At 48.0% G+C, this 18,530-nt stretch overlaps 1 protein-coding gene across 8 annotated transcripts in view; it reads left to right on the forward strand.

The window, feature by feature from the left end:
* Positions 1-18,530, forward strand: part of CADM1 (cell adhesion molecule 1) — a 140,615-nt gene that overhangs the window by 104,740 nt on the left and 17,345 nt on the right. For 4 of the 8 annotated variants that reach the window (XM_071576098.1, XM_071576100.1, XM_071576101.1 and 1 more), the window contains exons 6-8: positions 4,071-4,170; positions 7,012-7,184; positions 10,977-11,048. In XM_071576098.1, coding sequence (XP_071432199.1) covers positions 4,071-4,170; positions 7,012-7,184; positions 10,977-11,048 — 345 coding nt within the window. The remainder of the gene's footprint in view (positions 1-4,070; positions 4,171-7,011; positions 7,185-10,976; positions 11,049-18,530) is intronic. The other 4 variants (XM_071576099.1, XM_071576102.1, XM_071576105.1 and 1 more) reach the window with 1 other exon arrangement.

Below are 18,530 nucleotides of genomic sequence, written 5' to 3' on the forward strand. Positions count from 1 at the left end.
ACACGGGATCTATTTATTGAATAGATTTCTGTATTTTGGCTGCAAATCAGCAGTGCAGCCTCTCGTCCTTGTCAGAGGTGAGGAGCAGGCAGGGGATTGCCGGGCTAGGCTGGCTCTGACGCAGAGCGCATTCCTGATGAGCATTCCCACTGGATTCTGGAATAAAGGTGGCTGTTGTGTTTATACCTACAGATCAACATTAACTTCAGCAATTTCTTTTAGTACTGAAGAACACATTCCTCCTGCTCTTCCCCAGGTGGGATCAGAGACTCCCAGAAGTCAGGTTTTTGAGCAGCAACCTTGGGCACAGAACAGAGCAGGGATGAGCAACTGGACAAAGCAGTGCCCACCTGAAGGGAGATGTGTAAAGTATTATCTGGGAAGTGCTGAGGCTGGAATTACCTACAGTGGGCAGGAACACAGCTTGGCCTGCAGATCCTGCTCCCAGGGATGCCATCTGGCATCTGGTCTGCCAAGAGACGCGTCAGCAATTCGTACAGCAATCAGAAAACGGATTTTAAACTTGGACCCAGCACCTCATCTCCCAGCACAGGCCAGAGCCTGTTCAGCTGAATCCTTGACAGAGTCCATTTTGCAGGTTTCTCTGTTGGCCAAGGTCCGGCACTGCTGACGACGCCATGTGCTGGTTTCCCAAAGCAGGGCTTGGGAAGAAGCCTTTGGCTGTCCTCAGCCTCAGTGGGGAGCACATCATCTGGGGGATGGTTGGGTGGTTTGTTGCTGGTGGTGGTCAGTGAGGGTCCCACAGCCAAGCCATCCGGAGCATCGCAGTACCCTGGACACAGGAGGAACCAGGTTTGCCAAATCCTCCTTGTGCCAGGCTTTGGGGCAGTGAGCTCACCTACCTTCGAGATTGTGGGTTGGCCTGATGAAAGGAAACGGGTGGAAATAATAGGCTTAGGCTTTTGTAAGGCCCCGAACTCGGTGTAACGTTTTATCTCAGCTGATTAATGACATCTAAGCATTATCGATGAAGCGCATGTTTAAATGGATTAAGAAATCACTAACTGGCAGATCTCAAAGGATAGTCATTAGGGAGTAATCAGCAGTGCTGGTATTTTTAGAGGGAACTCAGGGGCCTGGGTGCTTGGCCTGATGCTGTTCAGTTGAAGCATTTGAAGTTCTTAAAAAGTCGCTGTTAATAATCTTTGCTGATGGCACAAAACTGGGGGTGAGCAGCTAAAAAAGGAAGAACTGGGACAAGTGCAGAATAACTGGAGTGGTTTGGTAAATTCCCAAGCATGGAGCTTGAAAGCTGTGAAAGTCAGTGGGTGCAGCCTGGGGTGATCAGTGGCATCCGAATGGGAGATTGAGCATTTTGGGGTGCATGGACCCTCCAGGAGGGTTGTGGTCCCCAGATGTCCCCCATGCTCAGGCACGCGCTGCTCCTGTTGTGAGAAAAATCTCATCAAATGCAGAATGGCTTTGTAATAAGTTTTTCAAATTGGTTGCTGCTACAGCGTAACCTTTAGACGACTGGTATTTAACCTTGTATATCACTCTGAGCTTTTGAATGAATTTAGCTTAATAAAGGTGCCTTATTAAATTACGAGGCTGTTTTTTTAAGCTGCTAGAAAGAGGCATAGTAGGAAATAGCTGTGGGTTGTTGGGTCTAATTGGCTGCCATGGAGCACTCAGGGGTCTGGGTGCATAGATGCAAGTGTTTATTTTTTATGTAGTAATCCAGTGGTGTGATGTTACGAAGTTCCAAGTTGAGGATTTTGGGCTGCTGGAATGTACTTGGTGGTAGAAACTGCAACTTCTTGCCTCATGTCCTGTGTCACAGTCCAAGATAGTCATTGCCCCACGTTATGCAGCCACAGACATCACTGCTGGAACATGACCTTTTAACAGAGAGGTGGCAAATGGCTGGTCCAGGCTTTGAAACCATCAGGGCTCTGCCTGTGTGTGCTGCTAAATGTCACAGTCCCGTGAAGGAGCTGGGCTTCAGGTCCCACAGCACTCAACATTTCACAAAAGCTTCACTCAGAGTCCATAATCTGAGGGAAATACACTGACTTCATGTGAGGCACAGTGTGAGTAGTGAAATTAGAATTTAAGATTGTCTAAAGGCACATCCTTAAACAGAGGGAAAAAAAGACACTACCACCCCTCCAGAGTCATGGGGGAAATTTTTTTTGCATGCAATGAGCCTAATGCTAGCTGCTCCTCCAGAGTGCCCAGCCATCCCTCTGAATCCTTGAGGCTTGGGAAACATTTTCCTAAGTGCCCACTGTAATTCCCAGCATGCTGGCAAGTCCCTGTCTGGGAGAGACGTTTGCTGTGGGAATTCTCTTGGGAAGCTCTTTGGCTTCACCAGTGTGGTGATAGACCCAGATTAGTGTTACAGATGACACCACAACATTGCCTGGATCCAAATGGGACAGGTCCACATCACTGCCACCACCAGTTTACTGAAGCCTGTGAGGCTGGAAAGTGACAGTGAAAGGGCTCACCTGCCTTAGTGGGAGCTCACAAAGTTAGCAGTTCCTTCTTCATACAGTAAGGAATACAGTGTGTTCCTCCTGATTTCCATAAGTAATTGTCAGAGGTAAACAGCTCATTAGAAGTACTAAAACTTAGCTAATGGAAAGGGAATGGGAGCAGCAGGAGAGGCAAACGGCAAAGATAAGCACGGAGCTTCCTCAGCTGCAGTCCCTGTGTGCCAAGTATTCTGAGCTGGAAAGGCTTCCTCCTTCTTCCACAGCGTGGATACAACAGCATCCATGTTCCTGGCACGGGCTCGTGGTGCTGCCACAAAGTGCATCATGGAAGGGGAGCAGATGGCCGGGGAGTGGGAATGGTGGACGGGAGCGGCTGAGCCCGAGCGCGGCGCTGGGGACACAGTGGGTGATTTCCTCGCTGCGTAACAACGGACTGAACTTGTCCTCCTGTGCTCCTTGTGCAGTGCTGCTGCTGCCACATCCCTGCCAGGGCTGGAGTGCATTTTCCAGCATGCCAAAGCTACCCTGTTTCCCATGGGATTGGGATTTCACCCCTGGGCCAGTGGCACCCCGAAGCATCACTGCTGCTGCTGCCAGTCCGCAGGGACACCCCCAGTTCCAGAGCTGAAAGAAGCATCTGTAGCAGGGATTAGTTGATGGAATGTTGTGGTAGAGTCATCTCGGGAGAGGATTTACTCATGTAGCTTATTCCATTACTGAAAATTATGAGAGTTTAAATTGGTTAAATCCTGACACGCAGGGTTTTTTTCCTAATCTCTATTATTCCATAGGAGGCATGTTAATGAGTTAAACACAGTTAATAAAATGCAGCCAGCCAATATTTTGGGTAGCAGTTACTCTCAAAGGAAATAGAAACATTTAAATGGTTTCAACCTTTATGCATACTGATTTTTTGCCTTCCTTTGTTCCTTACAGTTGAGTAAATTCCTGAAAAATATCTATGGCTTAATGGCACTTGTAGCCTTGAATTGATTTCCTGCACTGATAACGTTTTAGCTACAGCTCAGATTGCGTTTTTAATCTCTGTTTCAGTCGTGGGAGGTAATGAATTTTTTAATTGTGGACTCTAGGTTTGCGGTTTGGCTGTTTTTTTCCTGCAGGGTCTTACTAAAATGTTTTTGAGTTGGCTCCCTAACTATCCATTAATTCTCTGTTTATTGTAGGATTTAGAGGAGCTTCGTCTGAACGAAATACAACCTCCTGTTGTTTACACAAAGGCAGCGGTGGCCGTGGCTCTGTTTGTGTCTCTAACAAGCATCTCTTGTCCAGCCCAGCGTATTAACACTCACGGACTCCGGGTGTTGTGGTGCGGGAATCGCTGATACACCACAAAACCTGTCAATTCCGGGCACCACAGGTCTCTCCGGCTTCACCTCAGCGTGAAGGCAAATGAGTTCCTTTTAGCTTGAGCAAGTTCACAGATAAAGTGTGCAGCAAAATGCCTTTCCTGGGAAGCACGGTGCCGCGGCGGGGTCCGAGGTGCCGCCAGCTCCACCTTCCCCTGCTGCTGGCACCGAGTGGGCGAGGGCGAGCGGCGGCGGCCCCGGTGCCACCAGGGCTCACAGAGCGATGTTTTGTGTCCTGCAGATAAGCCTCAAGTGCGGGTTTCTCAGAATTACCCCTTGCAAGGCCTGACGAGAGAAGGGGAGCCACTGGAGCTGACGTGCACAGCCTTTGGAAAGCCACAGTAAGTTGGACCCTTCCCCGGGATGGCGCAGGGTGGCCGGCAGTGACGGGACATCACGTGGCTGCTGTTGCTGTTGCCATTCTCTGCTGCGAAGACAATGTCCCAGAGTGAAGGAGAGATGCTTCCTGCACCCAAGCACCTGCTGTGAACTACAGACATATAGGTCTACTTGCATTTGTTCCTAATGGCCAAGGGATTCCCACTGGAAGGGTTCCTAAGAGAGTTCTTCCCAGCCACTATGCAGCAGCCCTCGGGTGCAGAAGGGAATGGCTCCAAACTGGACACCTCTTCCCCCAGGGAATGGCTTGGGTGGCATTAATCTGCAATTAATCTTGGGTTTGATTAATCTGCAAAAGCGAGATCAGGGGCTGCTGGTGAGGCCTGTGGAGGTCACCACAGCACTGAGCCCTTGGGGAAGTGGGATGGATCCTCAGGTAAGGCAGTCTGTCCTTCTGCTTATACTGACTGTGTGATGGTTTTCCTCCCTTTCGGTGCCCTGTGTGGTTTTTATAGAATGCAGCTTTTATTCTCTCTCCTCTTCTTGCCAAGCCCTTGAGGCTTTCTTAGGCAGTTGAAGAAATACATGCAGCAGGAAAATCCTGGCAAGGGAGGGTAGATTTTCTCCCACATTTTCATTGCTGTTCTAATTTAAGTTTTGTCGGCTTTATTTTTTTAAAATACTTTCTCTTCAACTTGGATTTGTGGCTGTCAAGTATTTCCTCCCTTCTTTATTTTCATCATGTCCATAAGACTTCTGCAAACGTCCCTGGGATCTGTCAGTGCCTCTGGTTGCATGCCCAGAGCTGGGGCGTCACGGTGGGTGTAGGGAGCTGGACCCCATCCAGGGTGGGCACTCTGGAGGCTGAGGCTGCCCTCATCCTCCCCACCAGCCTACCTCCCCTCCCACAGTATTTTCTTGATTCCCGCTTCCCAGTTTCTTTTGTTGGGCACAAGGCCAATTCCTTCCCTGTCCATCACAGACTGGCATGTCCCTGCTGAATTCTGTTTAATAGCTATTCCCTGCTCAGAGCCTCCCAAGCCCCTTTGCATTCCTGCTCCCGTGGGTACCTGCAGTGCCTCCCATTTGCTATCAACTGGGAACCTAATGAACAGGCTTCTCTACATTTTTTTCTTCCAGGATATGAGTAAGACATTCCCATGTTAAATAGGACAGACACATCTCCCTGGCAGCCTGCCATGGCACGTTACGTGATGCTGGTGATGTGCTGGGAAGTGGCTTCTCTAGGTCACTTCACCTGGGTCTCCCAAACCTAAGAAAATACACAGTAAAATAATGGGCTGGGTTAAGCTCCATCTTTTTAAGACAGAGATTTAATGAAATCTTTTGCAGAGGTTTCAGATGAAGAGGGAGGTTTCTCCAGTTAAATAAAACAATTTCTCTGCAAAATTTTGTGACATTTTTGGGGAGGGAAGCTCAGAAAAAAAAATACCAGAGAGGAGAGATTTCTATTTGGCATGAATTCAGGTGTTTTGTTAGATTAGACACAACCCCTCGAGACTACAACAAAAGGGGGAGGATGCTGAAATGGTCACTTGTGGGGCACCTGGGGAAACACAGCTCTGAGCAGGGGCTGCTGTGTCATGTACAAGCTGGGAAACTCACAGCACAAAGAGCCTTTGAAATCCATAGACAGGAGCATCCAAACACTTCCCACCTTGGTTAAACTGCATTTGGGCTCTCTCAGGAGCTTCTGCTGCCTGTGCTATGGCAGCAAAGAAGGAATTAGAATCACAGAATGTTCTGAGTTGGAAGGGAGTCCTACTCTTAAGTGAATGTCCCATACAGGGATCAAACCCACAACTTTGGCATTATTAGCACCATGCTTCAACCAACTGAACTAGTCTCAGGGTCAAAGGGCAGAGCACCGAGCCCATGTCCAGAACCAGAGTCAGCTGATGCTGAGATGGGTTTGCTCAGTGCTGGATCCATCCAGTAGCATGGCTGAAGTGTTGAAGCTTCAGGAGCTTGTGCATCATGGGAGTCACCTACCCTTTGGACCCTGGGAAAATCCCAAGCTGTGGGATACCCTTGGTGGCACAAAGTCCCACTTGCCAACCTTGGAGCCAGGCAGGCTGAGAGATGCTGTGCTGCAGGAAACTCCCCTTTAAGAGTTTATTGTTGGTGGCCTGAAGGGTAGTGGATTTTTTCTTGCTGGGTAAGATCTGATCTGCCCACTTGCTGCTTGAAGATTTAAAAAAGCCCTCAAACTAAAAAGACTCTCCAAGCCCCTCAGTGTTCGTGCTCTTTACCAGCTTTAAAAACCAGATTAATTTCATTCCCTGAATGATGCAGATCCACTGCTCACATGGGTTCCATCTGCCCAGGAGTGCAGTAAGGGGCTGCCAGGGAGGTTGGGGAGAGGAGCAGGGCTGGAAGTCCCTCAGTGTGTGGCATGGCCCCCACTGACATCACCGGGTCCATCACAGTGCTTGTGGAAGGGTTCAAATGTGACAAAACAGTACTTGTTCTGCTGTCCAGCTCTGCCCTCAGAGCACCCTGTGGATGCACACAGTCTGTAGCCTCTCAGAGCTTTCAGGTTTGCTGAGTAAGCGAATGATTAACCACTAATGACCTTTCTTCCTGCTTGCATTAGTGTTTTCAGAAAATTTGTCTGGATACAGTTTCCTGTTGGGTTAAAATAAATTTAAATTGAGGAAGCCCGACAGCATCTGGGCTTGAGTAGTGCAAAAAAAGTATGTGTTGTTTCTTTACAGTTTTTCTTGGTTTGGGCTTTCTGTCTGTGGATGAACTATTGAAGATGCCATCTTGACCATAGGAAAATAGTAATGTGACTGTTTCTTTTTCTCCCTCCTCTGTAGGCCTACGGACATGAGGTGGTTAAGAGTAGATGATGAGATGCCTCAACACGTTGTAGTGTCTGGTTCAAACCTTCTCATTAGTAACCTAAACAAAACAGATAATGGTACATACCGCTGTGAGGCTTCCAACGCGGTGGGGAAATCACATGCGGATTACATGCTGTTTGTATACGGTACGTGAGAAAAACCACCGTTCTTCTAGACTCGTTTACACGTAATTGCAACATGCCCTGCTCGGAAAGCTGTGACAGAACTTAACGTTTGCTTAATGCCAGATTTACAGGCAGCTCCTGACGCCCCGACGCTGTGCTGGGCTGGGGTAGGGGCTGGGAAACCACCGGGGGTGCTCCTGGGGATCTCGGTGTGAGCATCAGCCACAGAGCCTGTCCCAGGTCTGAGGGGCTCCTTCCACAGGAGCAGCCCTTGGGACTGGCCATGGCACACCTGTGCTGTCAGGTGAAGCCGAAGGAAAAGCCAGAGCAGGGGTGTGGCAAGAACCGTGCAGTTCTCCTAGGGACTTCTCCAATAATTCCTTGTCCTTTTGGTAGCGCCTCCTCCAGTGACTTGAGCGATGGTCCAGGGGGTTCTGAGCCTTCCATTAACAAGTTAAATTACCAAGGAATCAGCCAGCATCCCCAGACAATTACAAACCAGTAAATAAACTGGAGGAATGAGATGCCTTAAGCCTGTCTGTGCAGCTGGGCAGCCACTAAAACATGCCTCAGCATCTTTTAAAGTGCTATTAAGTAACTGCTTTAATTCTTCGGTTCCTCTGCATTACTTTGGCATTGCTGTAAACCTTGTGCTCCTGCCATGAGGCGTTGCATGAAATGGAGATTCAGGAGGCCCTTGCAGAGCAATCCCCCAGTGTAATGATGAGCTGTTCTCTTGGGCTGCTTATTTAAACTTTTTCTGTTAAAGAGTGGTTGTGTGTGGCTGGTCTTAGCTCATGGTGGGTGTTGGACTTCATGATCTTAAAGGTCTTTTCCAACCTGAACAGTGCTATGGTTCCACGCAGGTGGGACAGCAATTTGGTTTGAAGTTTGTTCCATGTAACAGCTGCCTGAAGCTCTGCAGTCCAAGCTCTCTAGGAGTTGCTCTGATCCAGTCAAATAGAGAACTTCCCACACCTCTCCAAATGCCACCTCTGCAGGAGCAATTTTAAGCCTAGTCTTAGAAACCTGCCCAAAGTTTCAAAATAGTACCAAAGCAACAGCTTTGAGCTGATATAAAATTTGTGTGCCCCATCATATTGATAGTTTTTCTAGTGCCTCTCACTCTACAAGACTCCAGTTTACAAAATTAAGTCAGATAGGCATTTATGATGGGTAGTTCGCATGCTCACAATATAAAAAACCCCCACCCTTGTTTACCTCAGTGTTTAAAGAAACAGCCAGTGTTTCAGAGGGCAAAGCAGTAGGAACAGAACACAGGCAGTTCCCCAGGAGATGAAAGGCATGAAAGCTTGCTGCAGTAAAGCAGCTGTGGGGCAGGTTGTTTGCCTCCTTATGTAGTTCTACATAACTGTCCTGGGCCAAGGGAGGGCTGCATGAACTCCCCCAGCCTTACTGACCTGGAGTTTAGAGCTGGTAGTAACTCTTGCTTGTATTAAATACACTGCACTTTGGATTGGGGCAAGCACAGACAGCACAGGACTTCCTCAGGGCTACTCCCTCTTGGGATTAAATCCAAAAGAGACCCAAGACAGTGTTACTTGGAAGGAGATGCAAGTTCCCAGGAGGTGGAGACCTGTGGGCTGCAGCTCAGGCATCCTTGGCCCCATAGAGGAGGGGTGTGCTTGTGAGCAGAGAAGGGGTTTACACTCCATCACCTCCAGTTCTGCATGTTTGGGAGCATCCCGCTAGGATCCAGCACTCTGGGCAGCCTAAGGAATCCTTTTAACCCTTAATTTAAAAGGAAGGACTCCAAAGTGGGAAGGGAGTGGTTGGGCTGTGGTCATCAGCTGTAGCCTCCTGGTGTAGAGGCCCAGCTCGAGCTGCTGCTGAGGGGAAGTTCAGCATGCTAGTCTCACCCTCCTCAGCAAGGGAGCACTTACACCTTTAGCCCTTTGCCTCTTTCCCCACCCCCACCAGTAAATTCCACAGCAGCCCTGGGCTCTGTGTCCGTGCAGCCATGTCTCTGTGGGCACGGGGTGAGTGTCAGTGGGAGGATGAGCCTTGCTGTCCCCTGCCCCACCAGGGCCAGGTCTGGCCACTCGTCTGTGCAGAGCTCCCCAAGTCACATTAGTGTGGGAACTGGGGGTTACAGACACTCCATGCCCAGAGCAGGGACTGGAACAGCTCCAGGAGGGGCAGGATTGAGATAGTCCCGTTCCAAAGGGACACCTCTGCAGGTGCAAACCACTTGCAGCAGCCACTGCTGAGCTGTGCCCAACACCTTCCTGGCTGCCCACGTGGGGTGGGGATGTCTAATCACATCGACACACACCGAAAATGTGTTTATTTCTGAAATTCATGCTTTTCCTCCCCGTGGGCAGACACATCTGATAGAAACTTTGAGCACCACTAGCACACCAGTTTGCTTGGGGTTTTTTTGTTGCTTTTATGGAGGAAAAGCCCACAGCACTGCCTGTCCTGTGCTGATGGGTGTGTGTCCAGGGGCTCTCCTCCCAGTCCCACTGTGCCTCAGCTGTGAGGGTCCCCACTGCTCCCAGGGAGCTGTGTGGATCAGGAGTGAGAGAAACACCCAGCTGTAAGCACAGGGGCTGGGATCCTTGGAATGTAGGGAAGGACAGTGACCACTCCTAACACAGCAGACTCCTAGGTGACATTCCTTAACTTTCAGGAAGTTGGATGGAATATAATAAAGGTGCATATAATTAAAGTTCAGATATCTTAATTAGGAAATGTGAGGGAGCTCACTTGGAGATAAAAGAGTAGCAGATGTATTAGTGAGGAACAGTTGACGTGCTACGGAGGAAACCTAAAATCAAAAGCCCATGAAAGGTTTCATGCTCTATTATTGCTGAATGAATCTGTAGTTCAAAGTCTTCCTGACTACTTAGCGCATTCGGTTTGATCATCTGGGCATTGATACATATTTTTTCTTTTACATCTTCTCATATCTACCTTCTCCTGCCTGATAGTTTTGATAAGGATGTGCCCCTGTATGTAACATCAATACCATGGAGAGCAACCGAGTTTGAATCTCAACAGGTCTGGTCCATCTGAGAAATGGTCACAGAGAGAAACACCTCATTAATGATGCCAAGGGTGTGCAATTGATACTGTCAGAAAAATATTGGCTTTTTTTAATTAAAAGATCATGGTGGAATTCCTCATACCCAGACATTGATATTCAGTGATGATGTTGTCATTTCTCTGTATTTGTAACCATCTTTGAAGTAGTTTTTAACATCCTACTGCCGTGTATTCATAGAGCAAGAGCAGTGAGGTTCATGGCCCTGGGAAGACAGTGAGATCTGTTCATGTGCTGTTAATGTTTAGGCTCTGAAGCACAGCAGGGCCTCTCACACAACCCTCCCACCTGGATTTGCAAATGTATCCTTAGACAACCACCAAAGCACCACCGTGTCTCTCCTTGTATGTGCAGACTGTTCCTTTTTGTTGTGGAAAGCGTGTGCAGTTTATTTTCCTTATGCCTCTCCCATTCCATTCCTCTCTCTCATTGACTAATTTATGCTGGGTTTTATTTATTTTTTTTAGCATCATAGAAGGCAGAAAGGGGGAGAGGTTGGGGCCAGGTTCTCCAGCCCAAGTAGGCATGGGCACAGCTCCCAGGCACATCAGTGGAGGGTCTGACCCCACTGTCCCTACAGCTGCTGGGCTCTCCCCCTGGGATTTAGCTGAGGAAAGGCCCCTGACCCCCGTGCTGCTTCTTAGCGTCCTTGTTTTCCTCTGATCACGATTGACCACATGTTGTGTTCTGCTTGGTTTTTTTCTTAATTTGCTTTTTTATTATTTTCCTTTTTATATTTTATCCAGATCCCCCCACAACTATCCCTCCTCCCACAACAACCACCACCACTACCACCACCATCCCTACCACCATCACAGGTATGGTACCTTCATAACCATTGGAAATGTCCTGAATGTTTATTGTCTTTTATGTATATAAGCAGAGCATGAAGCCTGGGGAAAAACAACAAACCAATCACTTGCAGTATTTTTCCCCCCTCAAATATGCCCATGACATGAGCCCTGGTCTGGCAGCTCGATGTGTCAGACAGTCCTTGCCGTGGGTGTTTCTGAAAAGTGGGAATTGTCATGGCAGGAAGAGTGAGTAATTCAGTTACTAGTGACCAGTACTGGGTACTTCAAATGCAGGATGCAAACAGCCTTAGAGCTCACTTAACTCGGGCAGTCATTTCAGCCTCCACCCCATCAGTATCAATTTCTGAGGAATTTGCAACAGAAAGGTTGATCTTCAGCAATTTAATTTGCCTGATGTGACTCCAGATGTTTTTTCTCATGCGAGGTGTTGGTCTCTCTCTGTGATAAGCCTCTCCCTCACTCTCCCAGAGAAGGGAATTCCACCAGTTGTTTTTATTGAGTGAGCGCCGTCCATTGGCCACTTTTTGAGGAGCTGCCTTTCAGCTTGTGAGATTTTCCCTGTCTTGCGAGAAAAGATGAATAAAAACAACCAGCAAGATCATGACACCTCTCTCTGACACATCTTCATACCTCCTCACCAGACCCAACTCCTCACTCATCAGGAAAACCTTTGATTTATTTGTAACCATTCACATTGTCATTTCTCTGACCTTTCCTATTTCAACCGCTGCTTTTGCTTTTGCTTGCTGCTTTTTGTGGGTTGTTTTTTGGTTGGTTTTTTTTTTTGAGGCAGAGGTGACAAACGGCAGGTGAGGATGGACCATTGAATAGCTAATGGCACAACGTTTACTGTTGCTGTAAACCATCCCCTGTGTAAATGCCTTCACGTTTTATTTGCTTTTATGACGCTGCTCAGCTGACTCTCACCGTCCTGCCCAGGGCGTTTCGTGGCTTCTTTCCTTTTGAGGTTTTTTGCAACCAAGCCAGGCTGGCACGGACACACAGGTGAAACCTTTCTCCCAACGTGCCTTAACACGCGCCGGCATCAACCATCGCGCTGCCAGACCTCGCCACGCTCTGCTTCCTTCCTCCAGGTGGTTCTGGATAAGCCCAACTCCAGGCACCCACGTTTGGATGCTTGGGACGCTCTGCCGTGAACGCCCTCCTGTTTTCCGTGGTTTTAATTTCTAGACTTTAACCAGCTTTCGTTTCAGAGTAGGTTGAAGCTTTCTCAAAGCCTCCCTAAGAGCTGTTTGCAGAGAAGCTCGGCCTGTGTGTCTCCACATACTGTACATGGATGTGTACACAAGTTTCTTTGGTTTGACGGTAATTGCTCATGCTTTCAGTGAATTTTGGAAGTCCAAAAGCAACAATGTGTCTTGATGCTTGGATAACCCCTTAAATTAATCTCTGAGCCTGCAAATGTTAACAGCTGTCCTTTTCCTGGGAACTGGGTTGTTATCAGCCTGTTGTTCTAGGGATTACCCCAGCACTGCCTTCCCAAGCCCACGCTGTCCTCACCTGTCCTCACCTGCTGTGTCAGTCTTCCAAGTCACGGTGGGTTATTCACAATAAATAGCAGTTTGGTTGTTTGCTGTCCTGATGCAAGCACTGCAGCTTTCCTGTGGATGTTTAGTAGCCTCTGGGCTCTCCTCTGTAGTAGTTTTCCAGCTCTTTCATACTGAATACAAGAAGGGGAGGGTTGTGATTCTTGGAGTTGGAAATAGCTGTGTCATCAGCCTGGCAGAGGTCCCCCAGGGTCAGGAGCACGGGGCTGTTCAGCGTCATTCTCTCACCTTTGTTTGCAGTGATGGAGGATCTCAAACCCTGCTGGCAGAACTCAGTGGTTCTCCATTCCCTCCTTGATGTCTTTTGGTGTTATCTTTGAACTGCTGAGGAGACTGGAAATGTAATGAAAATGTGATATTGCTCCCTGATTCCAGCAGTTCCTGCTAGCGATATGCCGGAAGATTAATGCTGATAAGAGAAATTTTTGTTTTCTTCCTGTCACTGAGTCTTCTTGATGTGTGTCTTCCCATCCTCTGCCCATGAGTTCAGTGTGCTTTTCTCACACAGAGTAGCTGAGGCTTCACCTCCCTCCGTCATGCAGAGATGTGCATGTGTGTCTTCTCCAGCCAGTGCCCAGGCAGAGTGGAGCAGCACCGACGTCTGCCCTTCAATAGTTAAGAGACTTTCTAGCTGGAAAAAATGAGGTCAAATTAACATAATCTCTAGAATTACATAGGAGAGTAGTGTCAGAACACTTTATAAAGCCTCAAGAGACAGCTGATACCTTAATTCCCATCCTCACACAAACACTGCACTGTTCTTCCTGTGTGACAGAGGAGTGATGGGATCCAACAGGGTATTCCCTGAACCACTGACAGTCCAGGTATCTGGAGTCAGCCTGGTGGAATCCAATCCTTAGGATGAAGGGGGCTTGAAATCTGTTTTATTTTGTCTTTCTCCCCCTGCTTCTAGTATAATCCTGGCCTAGTATCCTGTTCCCTGAAGCCATAGAGTAGTTCTAAAAAACAATTGTCTTGCTTTAATAAAACATGAAGAGAGAGACTGCACTGAAGCAGTTCCTAGCAGGTGCCCCTAGAAAGTCCTGCCCTTGGAAGTTGTCCTTTTGATTTATTGGCGCAGGGCGGTTCTGGGGGAGCTCTTGGAAAGCTGACATGCTTTCTCTAGCAAAGGACAAGCTGAACAGTGGTGAAGTTTCCAAACACCACGACCTTTAGAGCTTTCCCTCTGTCACTTCAGTGTAGGTGCTCGAAAAGATTTTCTGTGTGACAGCTTGATCTTTTCCATGTATCCTCCAGTGGCATTGATATTCTGGCCATCCTTTTGCGTTTCAGCCGTTATCGCTGACGAGCCCTTTTTTATCAGTTCAAATTGTCCTTGTGGCTTTCTTCATTAAGATGTACAATACGATACAGCAGAGCAAACGGCATCATTTGAATTACCCCTGGAGTCGCTCCTTGAAATGCTGGGCTTGGACAGCTGTTGGTTCCTGGGAGATAAAGGTCCTTAATCACAGCCCAGCCCTCATCTTGGGGCACAGCATGGAGTGGTTGCCTGCCTTTCCCAGCCTCCTCACTACCACCTGGCACATCCTCCTCCCAGGATCCACGGCATCGTTTGTAGGTGCAGATCTGCATTTCCCACACTTTCTCTGCAGGTGGATTACACAGATGTCTTAACAGCCCTTTTGGTGGAGACCAGGGATGGGGTTGACACATGTGAAAGTTGCCAGTGTTTGCAGCCATGCAGTGGGTGCTGCTGATTCTGCACAGCCCCTGCTCTCCATCCTTTGCAGCACCATTAGCAACAAGCTGGGGGCTCCCAGTGTCCTTCCTGGAGTGCCAGTTTAAAGCATATCTGAGACCCCGCTGAGCCCTTGGAGTAGTAAGTGTGTGTGTGTATGTCTTTAGGGGACTGTAATATGGGCAGTGGTTTTAGCTTGAGAATTCCCAGAGATGCCCCAGTCTCTCCAGTGAACACATCTGGAAAGCACTGAGCCTGTGCTGTGGAAACACTGAGTTCTTCCTGAGGCTGAGGATTTGTACAAGCAGAAGCAAGCGTTGTTTGGCTTGGAGGTGTGCAGGAGGCAGCAAGTTCCAAAGCAGGAACTGGTAATTGATGCCAAGTTAGAAAATCAGCTCTTGTGCAGGGGCACATAGTAGCAGAACTCTCCTGTTGCCTGCAGAGCAAGGCACTGCCTTCTGAAAAAACACACTTTTGTATCATCCCAGTTGTCTTAAAAATAATAGCACATGAAGTGTGAACTCTGTGAGCAGAAATAGTGTAATGGGTTTTCAGAGCCTTCACATGCCAGACAACTTCCTCAAAACAAGGAAAATGATGATTTTGCCCTCAGTGGGAGTTTGTGCTTTCCTGATCACAACTGGTGTAATGAAAAGCTGTAGTCGCAGGAGGTTTATTCCAACAGCATTCCCAACAGCTGGTGGGCAGGAAGAACCCAGTCCCAGTCATTCTTTGCTCCAGATTCCTGCTCCAGTGAGTTTGTGGGAGGCAAAGAGGCACCGTGGGGATAAGGTGATATGTCCCAGCAGGATCATGGGCCTCACATCAGCTCAGCTATGGGCACTTCATGAGGATGCTGCAAGTGGTGACATGGAATTTAATGGTGAAAGGGAAACACACTTTCTCCCCAGTCAGATCAGAGAGGGATGATGGTGGTCAGCTTCAGCCTGGTGGTCTGGACTCTTCCTCAGTCTCCCGCTTTTCCAGGGATCTGGCAGTGCCTGCACTGCAAACAGGGAGATGAGCACATTGGTGGGAGCTGCTGGAGCTCCCAGTTTGCCGTCAGCTTTCCTGGTCTACTGTCGGGTTGTGACATGTTCAGGTGCTGATACCACCATGCAGGGACGCAGCCCAGGGATTTGTTCCCCCATATTATTTATTATTTAACTTTCTCTTTCCGTTGAAGCTTCTGCCTGTCCCTGGTAAAATGTCAAGTTAATTTAAAGATGATTGTCTGCTCTTCTGACATTTTCATCCAGGATGTGTTTGCGTTAAAGGGGCTAAAGGCAGAGCTGACAGGCCTGGGACAGGAAATAAAATGAAATAAAATTCAGTCTTTCAAGTCCCACATCCAGCCAGTAGCAGACAGGTACTGTCACACCTGGCCTTACCTGTGGTGACTCAGCATAAGCAGTCCCCAGACCATCATCTTGCTTGGCAGAAATGTGAGACTGAGTGTGTGCAAGCCTGAGATTGAAATTAAACCAAAATCCTCCCAGATCTGTATGGAGAAATATGCAAAAGCATGGGCAGAGCCACAGTGCTCATTTCAGACTATTTTTGTTCTGGTTGCACGCAGTGTCCATACAGATTGTGATGATTTTTGTGAAACATCTGGTCTGCAAATCAAGCTGTCTCTGGGGCGCATTGCAGCACGCCTGGGCACTCAGCACTGAGCTGGAGTGCTGTTCAGAGCAGGTCGTGGGGCATCGGAATGCAAAGGACATCCCCATCCATCCTCCTGAAGGAGGCTGTGATGAGGGAAAGGGTGATGTGGGAATGTGATGTCTCTGCCAGTGTCCCACAGAAGTTTGTTCCATGGGAAGGCCAGGAAGGGTTTTGTAGGGCTTTTCACCTGCCCCGAGGACCTGAACCAAAGCAGGAACCCAGTTTGCAGCACTGCAGGCTGGTCCCTCAGGATGTACAGGAATTCACATTTGCCTCGGTCAGTACTGTGAAGTAGTCTGGAAAATCAGGAAGAATAAGAGTTCCACGCGTCAGGGATCAGATTGGCTTTTGGTTTCAGTTCAGAAAGCAATTTAGAAAGCAATATATTGAGTGGGTATCTATACTTGCTAAAGCCTCTTTAAATTTAAAAGGCAGCAGCTTGTTTTGCAGTTATTTTGTTGGATGTGCTGCTGTAATTCTCAGTGTGTTCCTCAGCACCGAGTGCCCCTGTGAGGCTGCAGCACTGCGGCTCCAGCATTCAACTGAGGGAATTTAATTTTGCTGCTGGGGTTTTAATATTCCTCCATCGTGCTGATTCTGTTTGAGGTTGTGGACTAATTACGGCTGAGTTTAAAGGGCCTGGTCTGTCACACTCTGCAAACAGTCTGAAGTTGGAGAGAATCCATTTGAGAAAACGAGGAGGCTCAGCCATGGAACTTGTAACTTGGAGAAACATTGCCCATATGCCTCTACACAATAATTTTATAAATATGTGTGTGTTTATGTGCGTGTGCCTATGTAGCTGCTTAATGAGGCAGTGAGTGCCTAGACCTTGGGTGTCACCCGGGTTGTCTTTACTGGCAGATACCACCACTGGTATCTCACAGGATGATGTGTGTTGGTGTCTTCATTCCTCATGGGCAGTGCCAAACAGAAATCCCAATAAAGTGAAATTTGCAGCTTTGTCAAGACCTATAGTTCCTCCCTTGGGTACCTTCTCTAGCTATAAAACAGGCCACTGAGGATCTTGTGTACACAGATATTTTGGAAGGCCGTGGCATTGTTCTAGTTCTCCCCCAACAGCACGTTTTGTTCTCCTCTTGATTGGCATCGTGAAGGGAAGCCTTGTTGTTAGGATAGCATGTTGCGTGTAGAGCTGAGTCTTATTGGATATGTGCTTTCTGTGTCCTTCTGGCCTTGTCACACCTGGTAAGCCAGCCCATTCTTCATCACCAAGTTTCCATTTTAAATGATAGACATCAGCCTTGGGTGATCACGTGGCTGCTCTGCACACCAATGGCATGGGATCAGAACTGTGCTTTTTGGTGATGGCAAAGCCTTTTCTTGGCTTTGTTCAACATTAGCTAAGTCAGAAACATTTGTAAGACTTCTTGGTCAGCATTTGAGGAGAACAGATGGGGGTTTTTTTGTAGGACATGGGCAGAAGGCTGGTCCCTGGGGTCCTGTCTGCCTTCTCCAGCATGGAGGAGTGGTTGTTCTTGAAAGCAAAGCAGAAGCTGATAGCACATTCCTGTAATTTGGGAAAGCACATTCAAAGCTGGCCAGTCCAGCCTAAAGTTATGGTTTGTCAGAGCAGCAGCATTGCAGAGCCAGAATGTTCCTTCCTGGGTGAGAAGGGACAGCAGTGGGGCCAGGACACACACAGGAGTGCCCTGATTTGGTACCAAAGCACTAGTGACCCTTTCTCTCTCCTTTTCCACACCTCTGTAGTAGTGTGCCTGTGTCAGGGTGTTCTCCTTAACATGAGATTATTCCCCTTCGGAACACTGGTGTACAGTCCTTCTCAAAGAAGACTCTGGGATTGAACAGGACTCCTTGAAAGCTCACTCTAAACCTTAACCGGTCTGTGTTTCCTATTGCAACCATCCAAACCATTTGCTAATCATAACTTTGTCATTCCAGCTGCAGCCAACATGTTGTTTGACTTGGATATTTGTTCGCACTTACAACCGCTTGAGAACTTTATTTTGTGTAACCTGTTGGTCTCTGTCCCCGGATGGGGAAGCGAGATGCACTGTCCAGTTTGCACTGTTTCTTGACTAATATCTCTTCTAGCACGTCAATACAAGTTTGCTTCCAGCAGATTTTCTATTTAGTGTAAAAGCTGATGTAACTCTTTTTATTTCAGGAAGACAGTAAATTGAGACTATCTATAGAGGCCATCTCGAATTAATACTCAGTTTTACAGCCCCTTCCGAACAACGGCTTTCCCCCCACCTCCACCACCATTTCCCCCTCCACCATTTGCTTGGTTAAAATGAGGCATCATGTGGGGATTGCTACCCAAAACCAAAGCAAAGCCCTGCTCTTGTTCTCCTCATGGCTTTGGAAGGGTTCCCTTGCAGACCCCAGAGCTCCTACAGGAGAACAAGGGCCGGTCTCTTAGAGGGTGCCTTAGATTTGGTTGCCAAGATGAGAACAGTCTCTGCTGGCAGTGAAAACAGGCTAATGATGGCTTGATAATCTCTTATGCAAATCTTGGTGCAGTTTGTTAAACTGTGCAGGGTTTATTTGTTTTGCTTCCAT

This window comes from Pithys albifrons, chromosome 23 (assembly GCF_047495875.1).
Source record: "Pithys albifrons albifrons isolate INPA30051 chromosome 23, PitAlb_v1, whole genome shotgun sequence".
Taxonomy (NCBI): Eukaryota; Metazoa; Chordata; class Aves; order Passeriformes; family Thamnophilidae; genus Pithys; species Pithys albifrons.